The 17,041-nt window shown below is 49.9% G+C and overlaps 1 protein-coding gene across 5 annotated transcripts in view; it reads right to left on the bottom strand.

The window, feature by feature from the left end:
* NPRL3 (NPR3 like, GATOR1 complex subunit) overlaps window positions 2,352–17,041 on the bottom strand; it is a 42,870-nt gene continuing 28,180 nt past the window's right edge. For 4 of the 5 annotated variants that reach the window (XM_021411038.1, XM_021411039.1, XM_021411040.1 and 1 more), the window contains 4 exons: window positions 16,674–16,803; window positions 8,675–8,864; window positions 7,593–7,785; window positions 2,352–3,077 (listed from right to left, as the gene is read on the bottom strand). In XM_021411038.1, coding sequence (XP_021266713.1) covers window positions 2,912–3,077; window positions 7,593–7,785; window positions 8,675–8,864; window positions 16,674–16,803 — 679 coding nt within the window. In that variant the 3' untranslated portion in view covers window positions 2,352–2,911. The remainder of the gene's footprint in view (window positions 3,078–7,592; window positions 7,786–8,674; window positions 8,865–16,673; window positions 16,804–17,041) is intronic. The other variant, XM_021411042.1, reaches the window with a different exon arrangement.

A 17,041-nucleotide genomic window follows, 5' to 3' on the forward strand; every position in this document is an offset into this window, starting at 1 on the left:
GTGCAGCAAGGTGGAATTTTATTCGTGGGGCAGACTGGCATGAGTCTCCCAGCCTGAACCGAGGTTGGATTTCAGCACTGAAGGCCACTTTCTCCCTTGTGAATGGATCCAGGCTCTGGTAAGGTGGATGACTAGTGAGAGCTCACAGCTTTGACCTGCTGTGCTGCTGCCCTTTCTGCTGGCCCCCAGGAGAGGCCGGCACACTTGGTTTCTTCAGTGGAATGCCAAAAGAGGGGGTGGCAGCAGGGCTGACAGAAAGCACAAGAGAGCTGGGTTTGATCAGTCTGGAGATGAGGAGGAGAAAGAAGAATCCTGTTGCTGGCTACAGCTGCCTAGTGGGAGGGTGCAGAGAAGGCAGAGCCAGAGTTCTGTCAGAGGTACACAGGGACAGGATGAGATGTAATGGGCACAAGCTAGAAAACAGGAAATTCTCATTAGCTACATGGAAAACTTTTTCACCATGAGGGTGGTCAAACGCTGGAACTGGGAGCAATCAGACCTCCACCAGACAAGCTCCTGAGTGACCTGATCCAACACATTTTCTCTGAGCAGAATTTGGGCAGAAGACCTCTAGAGGCCCGGTCCGACCTACACCATTCTATAAAATCCAATGGGGTTTTTTGTTTTGTTTATTTTTCCATCTGCTTTTAAGACCAGTTCAAAGCCTACGAGTGTGGGAGCCTGAACACAGAGAAAGCACCAGTGCTGAGATCTCTGCCTCACAGTACTACCTGCAGAGCTGCAGCCTGCCGTGAAGTACAGCGGGGGGAAAAATAGGATTCAGGGGAGAATCCATGTAGAACTGCAGCAGTGCTGGCAGTTTGCCTTGCACACGTGGCACCGAGCCCTGCAGCTAGGCCAAACAGCTGCTTGGGTGTTGGGATATAATGGCCACCAGTGTTAGCAGCCTGCCTGCCCCGGGTTAGCTGCACGCTTCTCTGCAGACAGGTGGCCCCTGCCTTACCTGAGCTGTGTGCTGTGCTGCACCAAGCCACATCTTGCACAAATAATCCACTGCCAGACCGGTGGTATCACCACGCTGTGCCCTGAGCTGCCCCTGGACAGGCTTTGTCTTTTCACAGCTGGGTGATGGCCAGCAGGCAGCTCTCCTGCCCATTCCCCTTTAGTTCATTTGCTCACCTGTGGCCCCGGGCCTGGGGAGCACCACACCCCATCAGTGACCTGTGTGGCACTTGGCTTTGTGCCTGTCAGCATCATCCCTGTGATGACAACCGACAGGTGACAGGGATTTCTCTCCTCATTTGGCATTCTTGTGCACAAAAAAGCTCCAGTTTTCAAACCCCTTGACCCGCCCCTTCTGAACAGTCCTTGCTATGTCCAGCTCCTTAACTCACCTTCAGATGCAGCTGCTGGGGACGGGTGGGCCATGAAGCCCTATAGCAGTGTTGTGCTGATTTCAGCTCAGGCATCACTTCTGTTCTTCTGTAACATCCCTGCTTGCAGCTGCAGGGAGGGCTCGCAGAAGGGACTGTGCTGAAGCAGCTGTCATTGGGTATCCAGTGTGCTGCAGGCCCTGTGCTGCTCCTGGCTGGGGGCAGGTAAGTTGCACAATGCTCACGTTTTCACCCCAAGCTGTGTGGGCAAGTGAAGCCACTCTCACAGCCCTGCAGCTGTGGGAAAAAGCTCCAGCTTGTGTGTGTGCGGAATAAGGGAAAGTCTGGATGAGGAACCTGACTGTCTTCACGCACCACACACCACTGGAAGCCACCAGCATGGAAGCAAAGATCTCCCCACCCCTTCTTGGGTACAGAGCTGCGTGGACACCCTGGGCTCTTGCTTGGTCTTTCCTTCCTGAACAGAAGCTCTTGAGCTGGAATTGCTAGAGCAGCTTCTTCGGCCAGGCATGTGGGCCCAGCCCTGCTGCACCACCACAGCTGGCTTAAGTTCATGATGCAGCCAAAAAGAGCAGGGGCTGCTCTTGGCTCTTGTTGTAGCCTTGGCATAGCTGAACAAGGATTGCTGGACCAGGCCAGGAAGCAGAGCTATGTACATCCCTGTACCTTGTTTTTCAGCTAGACAGCTTTAACCCAGGCCAGCTCCCTGGTCTGCTTCCCTACAGCCATACAGGGAGGGGAACAGAGCAACAAAACAGGCCCCAGAGGAGCAAGCGTGACTGCCATTAGTCTGCAGCTTTGGGGAACTGATACAACCTGCACCTGCAGCACGGCCAGCCAGGTTCAGTCCTGCTCAGCCAACCAAGTTCTCCCCACCACAGTCCAAAACAGACCTGCAAACCTGCCAACAAATGGGCTGCTGGTGGCAGCAGTGCCCCCACGGGCACTTCCTCATAAGGATTCTGGGGAGAGGAAAGCTGTAACAAGGCAAGCAAATCATTTTCATTCACAAAACTGTTTACTGGTGATACTTGGCATTCCTATTTACGTCCCCGCTGCTTCCAGATAGCAACGGTCAAACAGAATTCCTCCGTACCCAGAATTGTTTCCCTAAAAGCCAGGCCAGCTTCACTCTGCCCTTGAGCAGAGGCCAAGCAGGAGGGCGGTGGGGACAGGCTGCTCCTGAGCGGTGCCCTCTGCTGAGTGGGGGTGGAGAGCAGGGAAAGCATCTTTGGTGCAAAGCATCCACCCGCACATCAGGAACGCTCCGTGCACCGCCCTCACCCATCTCAAAAGCCCCGGGGAAGGAGAAGCGCCAGGGAAGGCCCGCGAGACAGCAACTCCCGTGCTGGGAGCGTGGCATGGCAGGGATCCAGGAGCAGGAATCCTGCAGGTGGCCCGCAGACCTCAGCTGTCACACAGGGAGAAGGTGCGAAACGGAGGCACGCCGGCAGAGAGCCTGCTGTGCGCCGTGCGCTGAGGAGGAACCGGGTTCGTCTCTTCCTTTTCAGGCATCTTGTAGAATATCAAAGAGCGTGGCAGGTTTTCTCCGGCCGTCATTTTAAGAGGGACTGAAAAACTGAAATGACCGGGTCCTCGTGGCTGGTCACGACCAGCACGCTGCGGAACTTGTCAAACAGCATCAGCAGCTGCGAGCGACGCATGTTCTCGTTGTACATGATCTCCTCCAAATGGTGTCGGCCTCGGAAGTAGTGAAGCAGCCTGCAGGAAGGACAGCAAGGAAGGCGTGGGCCAAGAGCAAGTGCACGTAGCAAGAACCCATGCTGCCACCCTCGAGCTCCTCTCCAACAGGACACAAACCAGGAGGCGCTCGCGTTGTGTCCCTCATTTACGTGGAAAGCGAAATGAATGAAATCTGCTCTTATCTCAGGCGTGCCTGGCACAGAAATCCCCTGGAAAAGCAGCACAGGGACCATTACCCACCAAATTCTCATCTCCTGAAGTACCCAATTCCCATCACGCTTGCTCGGCTCCACAGTGTCGCTCTGGATGGAGCCCTGCTCCTGTGCTGCCCGGATTGGTAACAAGAAAACACGACCCTGGGGTCTTGCAAAGGTCCTTTGTGCCTTGTACCAAAAGGTCTCCTAGCCTGGTGCATTTCCTGAGCTTGTCAATAGTTTTAGCTCTTGGTTTTAGAATTCAGAGGATATTTTTACCCACAGCGGTCCATTACAGGCTTGGTAATGGCACGTAAGCACTGAGGTTGGATCAGTTCAGGGAGAGGCTGCAACAGGGAGATGGAAAATTTATTATATATCTGTTACCCCAGAGTAGCTCTGGGAGTAACAAAGTCCCAGAAGAGCCCCTAAATGCTGACTCTAAGCCCGAGCCACGATGACTACTGAAATCCTTTAGTCCCCTTTGGTCAGTACAGCTGTCCCCTTGGCGGGCACCAACCTCTCACACAGACACCAGGAGCCTCAGCCCTGCACAGTGGCAGCAGGGCCAGTGACAACCGCTGCCAGCTGTCCCTGCAGCACAGCCCTGAGTGCGTGCTGACCACCACGCCAGCCCTGCACACAGGCTCCAGTCTGCTGCTCATTCTCCTAATTGTCTTAACAACATAGGAACCATAGCGTGCATCACTCAGAATACTCCAGCTAGTCAAGGCCCGAACACATGTGCCAGAATCACTTCTCCCGTTCGACAAACACGTGTGCGTCTGCGTGTTTTGTACACCACATGTTCTGCTCTGGGACTTGTCAGCTTCTGCTCGTGTTTCCATACCCATCTGCAGCTTGGGGACGTGCTGGCCTGCTGCTTCATGCCAATGGACAGAACAAACCTCCCAGTGGGTATCTGAGTTAGGCCACTGGGCTTCCTTCCCTCGTTGGATGGCACCCAGTGCACGGAGAAGTGGCTGTTTGGGAAAGGGAGGGTTTGTGTGCTCTGAAAACACACTGCTCCCTGAAGGACCAATGGTAACTTCTGAAATCCCTTGCTGGTCTGGGGGCTTTTTATGCTTATGTTTTAGCTGCCCAGGGGATGAACATCCTTTATCTCAAAAAACACCGACCTGTCACTTCTATCAGACTCCTCCCCCACCAGGACCACCTTCTGGATTTCTCCCTTCCCTTCTGGCCTACATGCATTAGCTCCGACTTTCCAACAAGCTCTGGGCGCTGTGTACCTGCTCCTGGCCTAAGCTCCCCCTTCCCTACTTGGTATCGCTGCTCAATGAGTGACTTTAAAGGAGATTTTGAAAGCACCATGCTCTCTCTGCTCTACGAAGCTGCTGGGGTGGTGTCCCCCAGCACAACCATCTGTGCAAATGATCCTGACCTGGCTTTCAGCGGTAACGCAGACCACGGAGGAGTTTTCCAATAAGTACATCCACCCTACATTCAAAAAGAGTCTGGATTTGTAGCTGGTGAAGATGAAATAGTTTCCATTCCAATAAAAGCTAGAGAGGATATTAAAGAATATCACAAAAATGCTGTTGGCAGTCACCCCAGAGCCCGGCCCAGGCTCCTGCTCCAGCCAGACTGCTGCCAGCACTAGAGAACTTCTTCAGCCTTTTTTTCACCTTGTTGGGCAATGAATATTTATGGGACCCAAACGAGGCAGAAGGTGGCAGTTCTTAGGGCAGCGATTGCATTTGTGTCCTTCTGGAGCTGCACAAATACGTCTGCTGACAGATGGGTGCCTCCAGATGCAGATGCAGTGATGGAAGATTATTCCCTTCCATTGCTCAGCGCTGTTCTCCCCTCTCCGAGTTACAAGAGCTGCTCCACGATCAGCAGTGTGGTGGTACAGCAGTTCCCTAAACTACTTCACACCAAAAAAAAAAACCCCAAAGTGACTATTCCACATCAGTCACTCAAATGAGATTAGCTCACGTCTGGCCAAGGAGATATCCCTTTCACCAGCACTGCTTGAAGATGGAGTACAACTGGTCTCAGCTTGACGTCACCTCTGAATATTCCTCCGTGGAGTCAAGGGCCCCTGTTTCTCAATGTAAGAGCAATAAAGAGAATCCTGAGAGCAGCTCTGTGCCCATGGCTTGGGAGAGAAGCCATGAGTGCAGCCTCAACCTGCCTACAAAAGCACAGGCAGTGAGGAGCACTTTGTGTATGTACCTGAAGGTCTGCTTCAAAAAGAACCCGTGGCTCTCTCCAGTTGATTCTGGAAGGACGTGCCCCCCTCCTCCAGCAGCAGCTATGGAAACAGCTTGGCTTTGAATTCTGGTTCAGTGCTGTGAGGGTTAATGCAGCCAATGCTGGAGCCAAGCTCCCATATTCCTCATTTCCCCCTTAAGGCTTCTACTTGCAAACACTGCTGTGCGTAGCAATGGACAGGCACAAGTCCCTTCTGTGTCATCTGTTTAATGAATACCAGGAGTTCAGGGGCATAGGCAGGCAAAAATGTATCAGGCTGAACTTTGCTGCCATGCTGAAAATAGACCATCCCTTTGTGCACACAAAACTATACTGGGAAGGTCAGTTGCAGTATATTTAGTGCACTAACTACGCATTTATAGCAGGAATTTGTTCTGGGAGGCAGCTGATCCAGCACAGCTATTTGCTGTAGCGCAGCCCTCATTAGGTGCTGCTCCTGAAGACGAAGCAGGAAGCAGAGCTGATGCTGTAACCTCTGCTGGGGTAATGAGGAGGATCAGCTCATTCACCGCAGCAGCTTCTCCACAATTATTTACACTCTCATTAAGAGCCACAGGTTTACCCACTCACCTCAGATGGTTCACAGCACAAGAGAGAAAATACACAACCACCAAGTTACGGCCTCATAAAGTCGCAAGTAACCGAGAGCATCTTGCATTAGCATTTCTATTTTTACACTCCAGCATCCTACCCGCAGGGCTGCTTTCTTTATTCTACCTTCTCTCTTCCTCACTGTTGACTTAAGAGTAAGTTACAGTCGTCAATTCAATCTACACTGGAATGGAAATTCAGACTGCAGATGCCCGGGATGGCTCTGCTAAAGAACCCGGTGCACGGGCAATCTGCAAAGCAAACATCATTAGGGCAGCTGCCTGCTTACTGCAGCCAATTTGCTGAAGAAACTGAAGTCATTTTTGGCATCTGCAATTCCAAAGCTTTCACACTGCTGTTTCACCCAGATGAAGAGGTGACGGGGAAGCAATCGTGAGATCCTTTCCTCTCTCCGGGATAATTAACAACCTGCGTTGCCATTACACTGGCCCGGCGTCCCCCACAGAGCTTGTTTTAAAATAGCACCGGTTCTGATTTTGTTTTTCCTTCTCTTTTTCACAGGTTTTGTAACCACTTCTCTGGTAATGAAGAACACACGTTTCAAAGTTCTCAAGTGGTCCAAGTGTTGCCACTCAAGCAGAGAACATCCTCTGAATAGTTTACAGAAGGTGGAGGAGATGCCTACCCTGCAGCACGGCAGGGCTCTGCACAAATACCTGAACTGAGCAGCAAACCAGGAGGAACAGGCTGCAGGGGACGACCACCTGCATTCATAAAGTACAGGGAAAGTTGCAGGTCTCTCCCCAGGTTGTTTTCTGCTCTACGAGCACGCCAGCCAGTGAAAGCAACTTCCAGTGATGCCACTGTGTTTTGAAACGCTTGGGAAAGAAGGGATTCCCCCTCCTTTTTCCCAGCTGTTAGGAAGTCACTCTGCTTTTCACAACGTGCAGAGCCACACCGCGCTTATTTTAAGTAGTGTGGAAATTTGTTGCTACACGACATGAGTTTAACCTGCAGAGCTAACTAACCCTTCACACGAGCAGCTTATCTCAGCTAAACAGGCCTGGCAGCCTTTGAGGGCCGCTCTGCAGAAGGGCTCGGGCTGACTTCATCTCTGATGCTTTTTTCCTTTGTCTCCTATTTGTATGTAGTTTACGAACCTTAAAATAAATAACAGCTGTCTTGGTAATACTAACAGACACACAGTGACAGCACCAGCATGACTAGGTCTTTGCTTTGGATACTCAGAATTATGTTTTCAAGCTAGGCAGTTATGTCTACCGCGTGTGGACACAGCAAAACTGGAAGGCAAAAAGCGAAGGCCCTGTTGTCCAACCACATGTCCTGTGCCCCTTCACCATCCAGAACCAGGTTAACAAGTGTTCTTGTGACAAATCTATTAGCTTTTGTTGAAAACTGCTGATTGAAATGATTTATCTTCCAAAATCCCAAGCTAATGGTATTTGATAAGAGCCCACACCTATCCATCAATTAAACAGCGAGGATAGGAAAAAGAAGGTCACGCTCCGCGCTCCTCATTTCCTACCTTGCAAACATGCGAAGATCTTCTGGATTTTGGGCAGCAGGGACATTGAGGATAGCTTCCCGCTCGTGTTCCAACAAGCTTGCCAGGAGATTCTCTGTCATCCTTTTATTCAGGGGTGAGTCCCCGCCAGGTATCAACTCAGCACTGGAATTATCCATGCTGGGACTTGTCAGAGTCATGTCATCGCTGCTAGCTATCAGGGGAAGAGAAGAGACACAGAATCTTTATACTGCCCAGCATAATGAAGTAAAGATTATCATTTCAGGCCATATCTATGCAGTCTTTCCAATCAGTCCCCTCGGATTTGGAGAACAAAGGAAGTGGCTCTGGAAATGCTACGTGTAACCGCAATTTGTGATACAACAATGCAGGGATTTCTCAATGGGAAAGTAAAGTGTTTCAACAACACCATCAATTTATCTGGAAAACTGTACTTCTGGAGACTATAAACAGCCCATAAACTATTTGAAAAGAAAATTCCCAGCCAGCTCTGCTGGAACACCATGAAGTGGTAACACAAAGAGCCTAACAACACAGAAGATGGAAGCATGCAGAAAGCAAGGCCAAGAAGCAATATCCTCTTGCGAGGGAGCCAAAATAAGCAGATTGCAGACTTATCAGACCCACGTTCCAAGATTTCTGCCCTAATTCATGAGCTGTGTAAAGCTGCAGGTTGCACAGAAACCAATACTGGTTATAGCAAATTCTCACAATGCTATTCCTCTCCTGCTAACCAGAATCCATGCAGCAGCAGCAGTGCAGGCAGAGGACCACTGTGGTTACTCTTTAGTACTGCAAGGAAGTAGGCAGTTCCCTGGCAGAAATGCACTGAAGTGCCTCTGATAAATACTGAAATTTTTGACATGACTAAATGAGATCTTAGCAAATTACAAAGAGCTACGTGAAGCACTTAACGCATCCACCAACGCTCAGCTCTACGTTGAAGAAGGGCTGGTCATTGTTAGCAAGCATCCCAGCAAAGACAAATCATCTTACTACTAAGGCCTGTCACCCTCATCATTGCTAAGAGAAGGGCTAGAAGTGGGCTGCAGTGTGACCAGCGGAGAAAAGTTGGCTCATACTTGGAGAACCAAAGCTAAGAGCATTGGGGGTGCTTAAACTTCGGCCTCCAACTCTGGCGGTGAAGGGCATGTCCTCATCCTGGGCGCGGAACTCCTCCTCGTTTGGGGGCACCATCAGGCAGACGTACGTGTGGAGCTGAATGAGGAGCCGGTGTTGGAGCATCCATATCACCATCTGAATGAGCTGAGTCTGCAGAGTGAGAAAGGAGGTATTAAACGCAGTGAAATAAAGTACAGGAGAAAAAGCAATGCTCAAAGCCTAAGAAATCACAAGGAGAAACGCTCTCCAAGACACAGAACAGCTTCACGTCTTCTCTGAACCATTAGTCTACGCTTCCCATCACGAGGTGACCAAGCATCACACTGCAGACTCCGTGGATGCTTCAGCTGTAATCAGACCTTTAATGACCAAGGTGTCTTTATGCAGCGCTAAGCAGCTCAGCCAGCATCCTCACAGCAGCCAGCCTTGCAGCCCTGCAGAGCTTCGGCACCCGCTGCGTCCCAGCACAGCCCCTGAGCGCCCTCGGCACACGATGCCAGCCATACGAATACAGCCACGCTTCACACTGCAGCCAGACAAACCCACATAGAGCTGTCCAGTCCACTTCTAACAAAATAGCTCAAGAGGTGCTAAGAAAGGGATAATCGTCCTTTCGAGAGAGAGAAGAGAGATAAGGAATGAATCAGCCAGGTGCACGCCTCAATGGCCAAGGCCCTGGGATCAGTTCGGGGGCCCACAACAGTCAGAAATCCCCACAGGGTTAACTCAGAACAGTCACATTAAAGCCCAGGTTCTCCTAGAAAGCCAAGGAGAAGGCAGGGAGGCAGGACAGGGCCGGCAGACTGTCGCCCGTTTGCTCACCACCTCTCCACCATACGCGGGCAGGCCGAAGGCACCTCGCTTTCCATGGTGCAGATGGACAAGAGTGAGAGTGCCAAGAGATGAGACCTGTGTTAAACCAACATGCAGAACACCTTCATACTGCTGAACTAGTGCACAGCACCCCAAAAGTGATGCTGAAAGCGGGGGGTGGGATGAGGGAGAGGCATCTGTAGGTTCTTGGCATGGTCTATATTCAGGAGTTTCAGAGGGACATTCAAAAGCCATTATCGTGTCTGAATTTCTGCACAAAAAGCCTTTTCATTTCAGTACAGGCAACCCTTCCCGTAGCTAACAGCTCTGAAAACACTGATTCACTGACAAGAGCTGTTTGGGGATTTCATAGCAACCAACGCTGTTGTGGTGAGAGACACGCAGAATGAGCTCAGACAGAGAAGGAAGCTATAGCTCCGCTGCATTAATCATCAGGAGAACGGCCAAATCTCAGTAAAAGCCCCAAAATGAAGTTCATCAGCCCACATCATTTTCCTTTTTCCATAAGTCATTTAATTTTCAATTCCTCCTTTGCTATCGAGTCACAAAAGAAACATCTCCTGCCTGCAGATAAGCCCACACCCCCTGTCCGGGGGTTACCACTTTTTGAGGCTGAACGGATTTTAATCTTAAAACACATTACCTGGGATCGCCTTCAAACACATCTTTTGCAGAAAAGGCATAATTCATTTTCTACGTTTAGAAGAAAACGTACAGAAGAGGAAAGCTGGCACGAGATAACAGGGTTGCACATCGTTTTGCTAACATCTGAAATCAGCCCGGAGGAGAGAAGAGGCCGACTGCTCCGAACCTTCCTTCCAGATGCAGGGAAAGATGTCCCAGGCATTTCATGTCAGTTTCCATCCTGCTGGCACACGGTGGCATCCCACCAGGTGGTGTCACAGCGAATCAGACAGGTCTGCCACTTCACGGGACGAACCCACAGCAACCAAGGAGGCAGCAGGAGAGATGCCGCCGGACCTCCAGGAGCTGCGGGATCACCGGTCACTTGGGTGACTTTGTGAATTACAAAACCAGCCACTCGTCCTCACTGCAGCTCTGTGTGCTTGGGAAGTCTTTTCCAGCGCTCTCTAGTTCTGCATACACGACTTCACCTCTTGGGGAAGGATCTAGAAAGCCAGCCCTGAACAGCAGCCGTGGCTCAGTGGGACAGCGAGCCGGGCAGAAGGGGTGCCACGGATTGAGAGCTGTAAGGTACTTCCCTGAAACAAGACTGCAATGCCTTCGTGCCAAGAGTAGGAGTCTTGGAGATAGTCACTCTCAAACTAGAGGAAACTGCTGCTGTGTTGAAGTGACTGAACAATATCCTCTAGGTACGAGAAAATGATGAGTGCTGGAGGTTATCTCCAGTAAGCCTGACTTCAGTGAGCATTTGGTACCTTTAAAATCCAGTTCCAGCATAAAGCCCAGGCGATGCAGCACCGTGCCCCACGCGGGGAGCTCTGTGCTGTCACTGCCCATACGCCTCACACCATTTCCACTTTGTCCTACGTGCACATAAATGCCTTTTCCAGGCTTAAACCTACTTCTTACCCAAAGCAGCAAGTGTGTTCACAGATAAGATCTAGAAAAGGCTTTGCTAGTAGGCTCTGCTGCCTGTTCTTCTGGACACGAGCACAGAATTTACACCCGTTCTCCACCTGCTCCTCCTGAGCTTTGCTGGACCCCTCAGCAGGTGTGTAGGAGAGCAGGCTTCCCCACACCACCTGCGCTTCTGGCTGCTGCCTTAGCTCCATGCTTGGGCCCAGTCTGCTCGACGTGCTGGTCTCTTTCCTAAAGCCAAAAAGAGCTGAGAGTAATTTCCCAGGGCACGGCGTGCTCCAGCCCCACCGCTGCCCCACTGAGACATCAGCACTGCAGGAAGCCACAGCCCTGTGAGGCTGAAACACCACCACCGTGATGGAAATACAAAAGGAGACCGATTCCATTGTCTAATTCAACACTCAACCCTCAATTTCACCCACACCCCTCTCTCTCCCCCTGCTGCCTCTTTCCAGTCTGGGCTGAGGGGTTCCCATCTGGCAGCACTGGGACCGTTCCCACTGGCACGGATCAGCCGCCCCATTCCTCACCCCCCCGTGGCACAGCAGCACGTGTTGTCACGCACGACACAACGGAGGGCACTGCTAACAATACATTGCTTTGTGCTTCCTGACAAGAGCAGAGGAGACGGGCACTATATGTCAGCCCATCTGGGCAGCCCCAGCCCCAGGTCCTGAAGGGACAGGATCCAGCGCTCGTTGTTCCCTTCCCTCTGGGAATCAAAGGGAGCATTTGTAAAACTGTTGAGTAGTGTGTTAAATAAAATGCGTTTCTGACAAAGATTCTTTAAAGCCGTTTCTTTCCCAGGCCTAAAAAGCGAAGGGAAACGCCCAGAATACTGAGGACTGGCAACATGTTTGGGAAAGGGAAGAGAGAACAGCACCACAGAAGCACTCAGATCCCAGCCTGGTGTTTCTCAGTGCACGAGGATGTACTCTTAGTTAAAGCACAGCTCACTTTGCCTACGCAAGGACACGAGTGCCTCTTGTCCAGCCGAGCTCGTTAATGTGATGCAGTGCCCATGGTCTGACCTGAGAATGGCTCTGCTTTGGGCCAGGAACACAGCACCCCCACCGGGGTACATGCTGAAACACATTAAGGGCCTTTATCATTCAAAATACTCCATTTTACCATAAAATACATCTATTAAAACTTCTCCCTGTTTTGCACGGAACAAACTCGGACAACCACTATTAATGTAGAATATTACCGTGTAACATTGCCACGTTAATCATTATGTGACAGCTCTGAATTCCACCAAATCAGCTTAACTGTTCCCTCCATTTAGGCTTGGAACACCCTATTTTTTAACTTGCCACATGAGAAACCCTGTTCTCATACACATCCCTGAATCTTAGGTCCATACCTCTGCCAGCAAAAGCTCTTGTGGCTCTTAACGCCTTCCAGCCGTCCACTCAGCATCTGCATGCAGCTCTCCTCCCGCTCCCATCCTCTGACATACACTATTTTCCACCGTGCTGCTACACAAAGCACGGCACGTTTTCCATGTACAGCAGAGGCCTCATCTGCTGCTGCCTCACACCAGCACTGTGGCCAGACTTAAGAAATCAAAGGCAAAGAACCAATTGTGTTGTGTCCACTGGCAGCCTGTACTTTCCCGTCTGTTTTTTCGCCAGTTTCCCCAGCCCCTTCAAGGAAGAGTTATGTAGCTACGATAACAACATGCTCTGTGACAGCGAGCTGCTGCAGCAAAGGGGATGAGGGACAAAATGGGATGTGGAATTCACACAAGTACACTCCTACCTGAGTAGGCCAGTGTTCTTCATAAAAACTGAACCACTCGTTTTGTATGTAACCCATCCATGGAGTGCCTCCTTATCACCCACCTCTTTTGAGGTAGAGCATCTACAAATATACAACCTGATTTAGACTATATTCAGATCCATTTTTGAAAAGGGAATTTGAACTACGCCTTCAGTGAAGACTGTAGTCTTAAATAAGCTGAATATGGACCTAAGCTCAAAGCTCAGAGCTCCCTGCTTCTTTTAGCTAATGCTGCTACAACGATAGAAGTAATCCTAGCACATCAGCAAGGAAGGGAACAAGAAGCTGGTAACTCTACAAGCAATCCTGTGCAAATCAGAGGGGCAGATTCTCAGCAGTAAGCTTGCCATAGTCTTTAGAAACCACTTTGTTCTAAGGCAGGAGAAAACAGAATGACCCTAAACAGGAAGGTGAGTGCCAGAAGTTTGCAGATGAAATATTAACCTGCTTGCTGAGACTCTCTGCTTCCGTACGTAACCTCAAACCTTCTCGACCAAGATGGTGGCAGGTCCAGGCAGCTAATACCACCCACAACCCACACAGAAGTGCAGCCAAGTTCCTCCCAGTAACAAGAACACGCGATACCAATGCTGTTCTATAAATGCAAAGCACAGCACCATACAGGCTGCTGTGGGGAAAGCCAACTCCATCCCAGCCAGACCCAGAACTCCATTCCAGCAAAAGCACCAGATTCATTCCTAACCACAGTGCTCCATTCCGGTCTGTTGTGCAGTCACCAATGCTGTGCCACACAAGGGAGAGGAGAGCACTGGGACAAGAGCCCAGAGTCACGGGCAGCAAAAGAAAGACAGCCTCGTTGGGGTCAGGACAGAGGAGATGCAAATTGCTTTTATTCCAGTAAAAAATGCTACAAGGGAATATGAGTTTCTTCTGCCACATCAGCTCATGAGATCCAGTACCAGCAGCACGAGCTACACGTGCAGCTGTTCAGGACACAGTCACAGGTGGAGGGGATAACTGGAAGTCCAGGTGACACTTCTCAGTGTTGCTAACAGACAACTCACTCCTGTGAACAAAGGAAGTCACATCTGCTTTCCTCACTCACATCCCCAGGTGCAGAAGTGCCTCCCTCGCTCAGCACCAGCCCTGGAGCTGCTGATCCTCCCCTGAGCAAATTCCACCTGCTAACCTGGCAGAGAACCAGAGTGGCTGAAATGAGTTGAGTGAATAGAGCTGAGCTGGACAGGAGCCAGAGCTCCAGCACAAAGGGAAGAGGGAAAGGAGGAAGGCGTGTGCACACATGGAGAGTGGAAAGGGAAAACAGGCCCAGCTCCTCCTCTCAGCAGCACCAAGGTTTCGTTAGACCAGCTGAGCTGCAGACATAGGCTCATCCTCATGTCACTGCAATGCTGCTATCCAAGCAGGACAGATGTAACAGAGAAAAAGGGAAGCAACCTTAGAGATCTCTACACAAAGACCAAGAACTTTGCAAACTGAGCACGAGACCGCAGGCAGACGACAGACATAAAACCACTGCAGAGCGCAACTGCAACGTACAGCTTGTCATCCCAGGCAAGAAAAGAGATCAAGACAGGCTCCAGAAAAGCTCCTGTCTTGTGCACAGGACATGGCTGAGAGCACAGGCAGTGCTGATGGAGAGCTCTGCCTGGACACCTCCCCTACCTGACAGACAGATGCCCATCCAGAAGGACGTGCCAGAAGGAAGGAAGCCAATCCCATGCTTAAGACAAGAATCCAATGGGATGGGTGCCATGAGACCTCAGCAGCTTCTACTGACGATACAGCCCTTCCCACTGCACTGACCTTCCAGGAGGTCCTTCTGTGATTCTATGATTCTGTGATAGATTATCTTCAGAACTACAGGCAGCAGTCAGCATGATGAATAGCACAAGATACAGCTACCAGTTAAATTCTTCAACGCTTTTAAGAAAAGGGACAAAGGAAAACAAAAAACATCTGCTCCTGTGAACAGAGCATGAAATTACAGCGAAAGGTCCAAACTTCGTTCATTTTGTTCATTTTTTCAAAGGCAAAGTAAACATAATTTGACAGTATTTACAGTTCAGAGTGCAGCATCTCTTATTGCTGCACAGCAGAAAAAAAACCCACCCACATCTCATCAGATTAATCACTCTATCGACTAGATCTCTGTTAATTATAGCTAACTACAATTGAAGCCTGACCACTCCTGGACAGGGATTAGATTCATCTCTTTTAAAAGGCTGGTTCCTAACACAACAATACTGCATAGGTAAATCAAAGCAGAGGAAAGTACTTTTTCTACATGAACGTGCTGATACAAAACCATCTAAAAGCTCTTTCTAGTCACTACTCCTCCAAGAACTGGCATGCTTACCCTCATGGGAAAGAAGCTAACCACGTCTCACAGCAGCACAAGGCGTATGATGGTCTCCATACCTTGCCACAGCAGCCCCAAATGTTCTGCAAGCACAGAGGCTCTCCTCCCCTTTTCTCAGCACCACGCTCATCCTCAGTGTGTGGACACTCGCCACAGGGCTGAGGAAAACCTCTCGTGCTGCTCACTTTTAGAGCCCCACCAGACAGGTGAGCACCAGACAGAAGACACACTCCAAAAGAGCCATGTCAGCACTCCAGCAGCTCTGGCAGGCGGAGGCACACGCTGCTGTTTCAGAGCTTTCCTCATGACGGCAGCTGCAAGTGGCAGACGTTTGTTATGTACTTTAAACAAAGAGAAGATATCTGAGAACAACCAGAAGTACTGATGGAGAAATACTAGAGCAAGTCATTAATCTTAAATGGGCTACTGAGAATAAGAACGCCTCCCAGAGCTACTGCAGCTACAGCAAAATTAATGCTTCCATTTTATGGACACAGATTTGTCTGTAATACAGCAAAACGCTGCCAGGACTGCAAGCACTGCTCACGCCCCACCTCCAAAGATGGCAGCTGACCAGTACATACTACTGGGATTAGAAGCTTCATAAATAATTATCTCTGATCATAATCTCTGCCAGCCTGTAATTACAACAAATTCTTCTCTCATAATTGTGTCTGTGAGCTTAATGGATGTTAATCTTCTAGGTGTTTGAATTGTGACTAATTTCATATAAACACAGCAAGTCATCAAAGCACAATGGCTAGCAGCACCAGGAGGCACCCCCAACAAAATCTGCCCAGGCTCCCTCTGCCACAATGAGCTGTGCTCAGAGCTCTCATCTTCTTCACCTGGGAACGCAGCAGTGTCAGGAGCTGTTATGTTCCTGAGCCCTTTCTTACATTTCACCAGTTCCCAGAAATGCTGCAAACCATCATCTATGCATGAGCCAAACATGAGCTTCTGCTGACAACGCGCAGAGTCCACTTCCTGCAGCAGCCTTTACACAATCCAGTTTTGCACCAGAAGCTAAATGAATAGCAGCTTGCTTTTAAACTGGCTGTAAATTCGAAGCAGGTGAGATATAAGAAAAGTAAATGTGACTGTGAGGAATGCACAAACTGGCACTAAGCCCTACTAACGGAGGCAGATTACAACAGTCCCCACTGCATCACTCAAGGATAGGAAGAATTCTGATTTTTCTTTCAGGAACATGCTTTTCTAACGCAGATCATCCACGCGGCTTCACCTTGACAATCCCCACAGCCTTTTGGCACGCGGATATGAAACAACAAATTACGTTTGGAAATGCATTAAGAGGCAAATCCTACGAGAGCAAGCTCCTAACCAGGTACTCCAGAAGCAAACCCAGTCCTCGTCCTCCTTGGCAGGGCAATCACCCAGTGCCCAAACAGCTCTTGCACGCTCCCCCATCTCACCTCCTGCACGGGGGGCACGAGAGGGTTCTTGAACTCTGAGAGTGACACTGGGAGGGAGAACTTGGAGAGCATCGACGGCAGATTGTGGCCCCGGAACTGACAGGAAAACGCATCTGCCAGCGGAGAGTAACTACAGAAGAGAGGTAGAGCAGAAATCAGTTAGTTTTATATTGCTGGTCAGTGTAATATTTATCCACTTAAGCATTACAAAAGTGGGAATTCCCAAATGAAACATCTAGAAACACAGTAAGGGTAATTTAGGGCATGTTGCTTCTTGCTTTAAGAAACAAAGCAGCATACATATTTTCATCCTGGCACTGTATTCAGCTTCAGTGTACTACTGAATGTGTTGAGGGAATCCAAAAGAG

The sequence above is a fragment of the Numida meleagris genome, chromosome 13 (genome assembly GCF_002078875.1).
Source record: "Numida meleagris isolate 19003 breed g44 Domestic line chromosome 13, NumMel1.0, whole genome shotgun sequence".
Lineage (NCBI taxonomy): Eukaryota > Metazoa > Chordata > Aves > Galliformes > Numididae > Numida > Numida meleagris.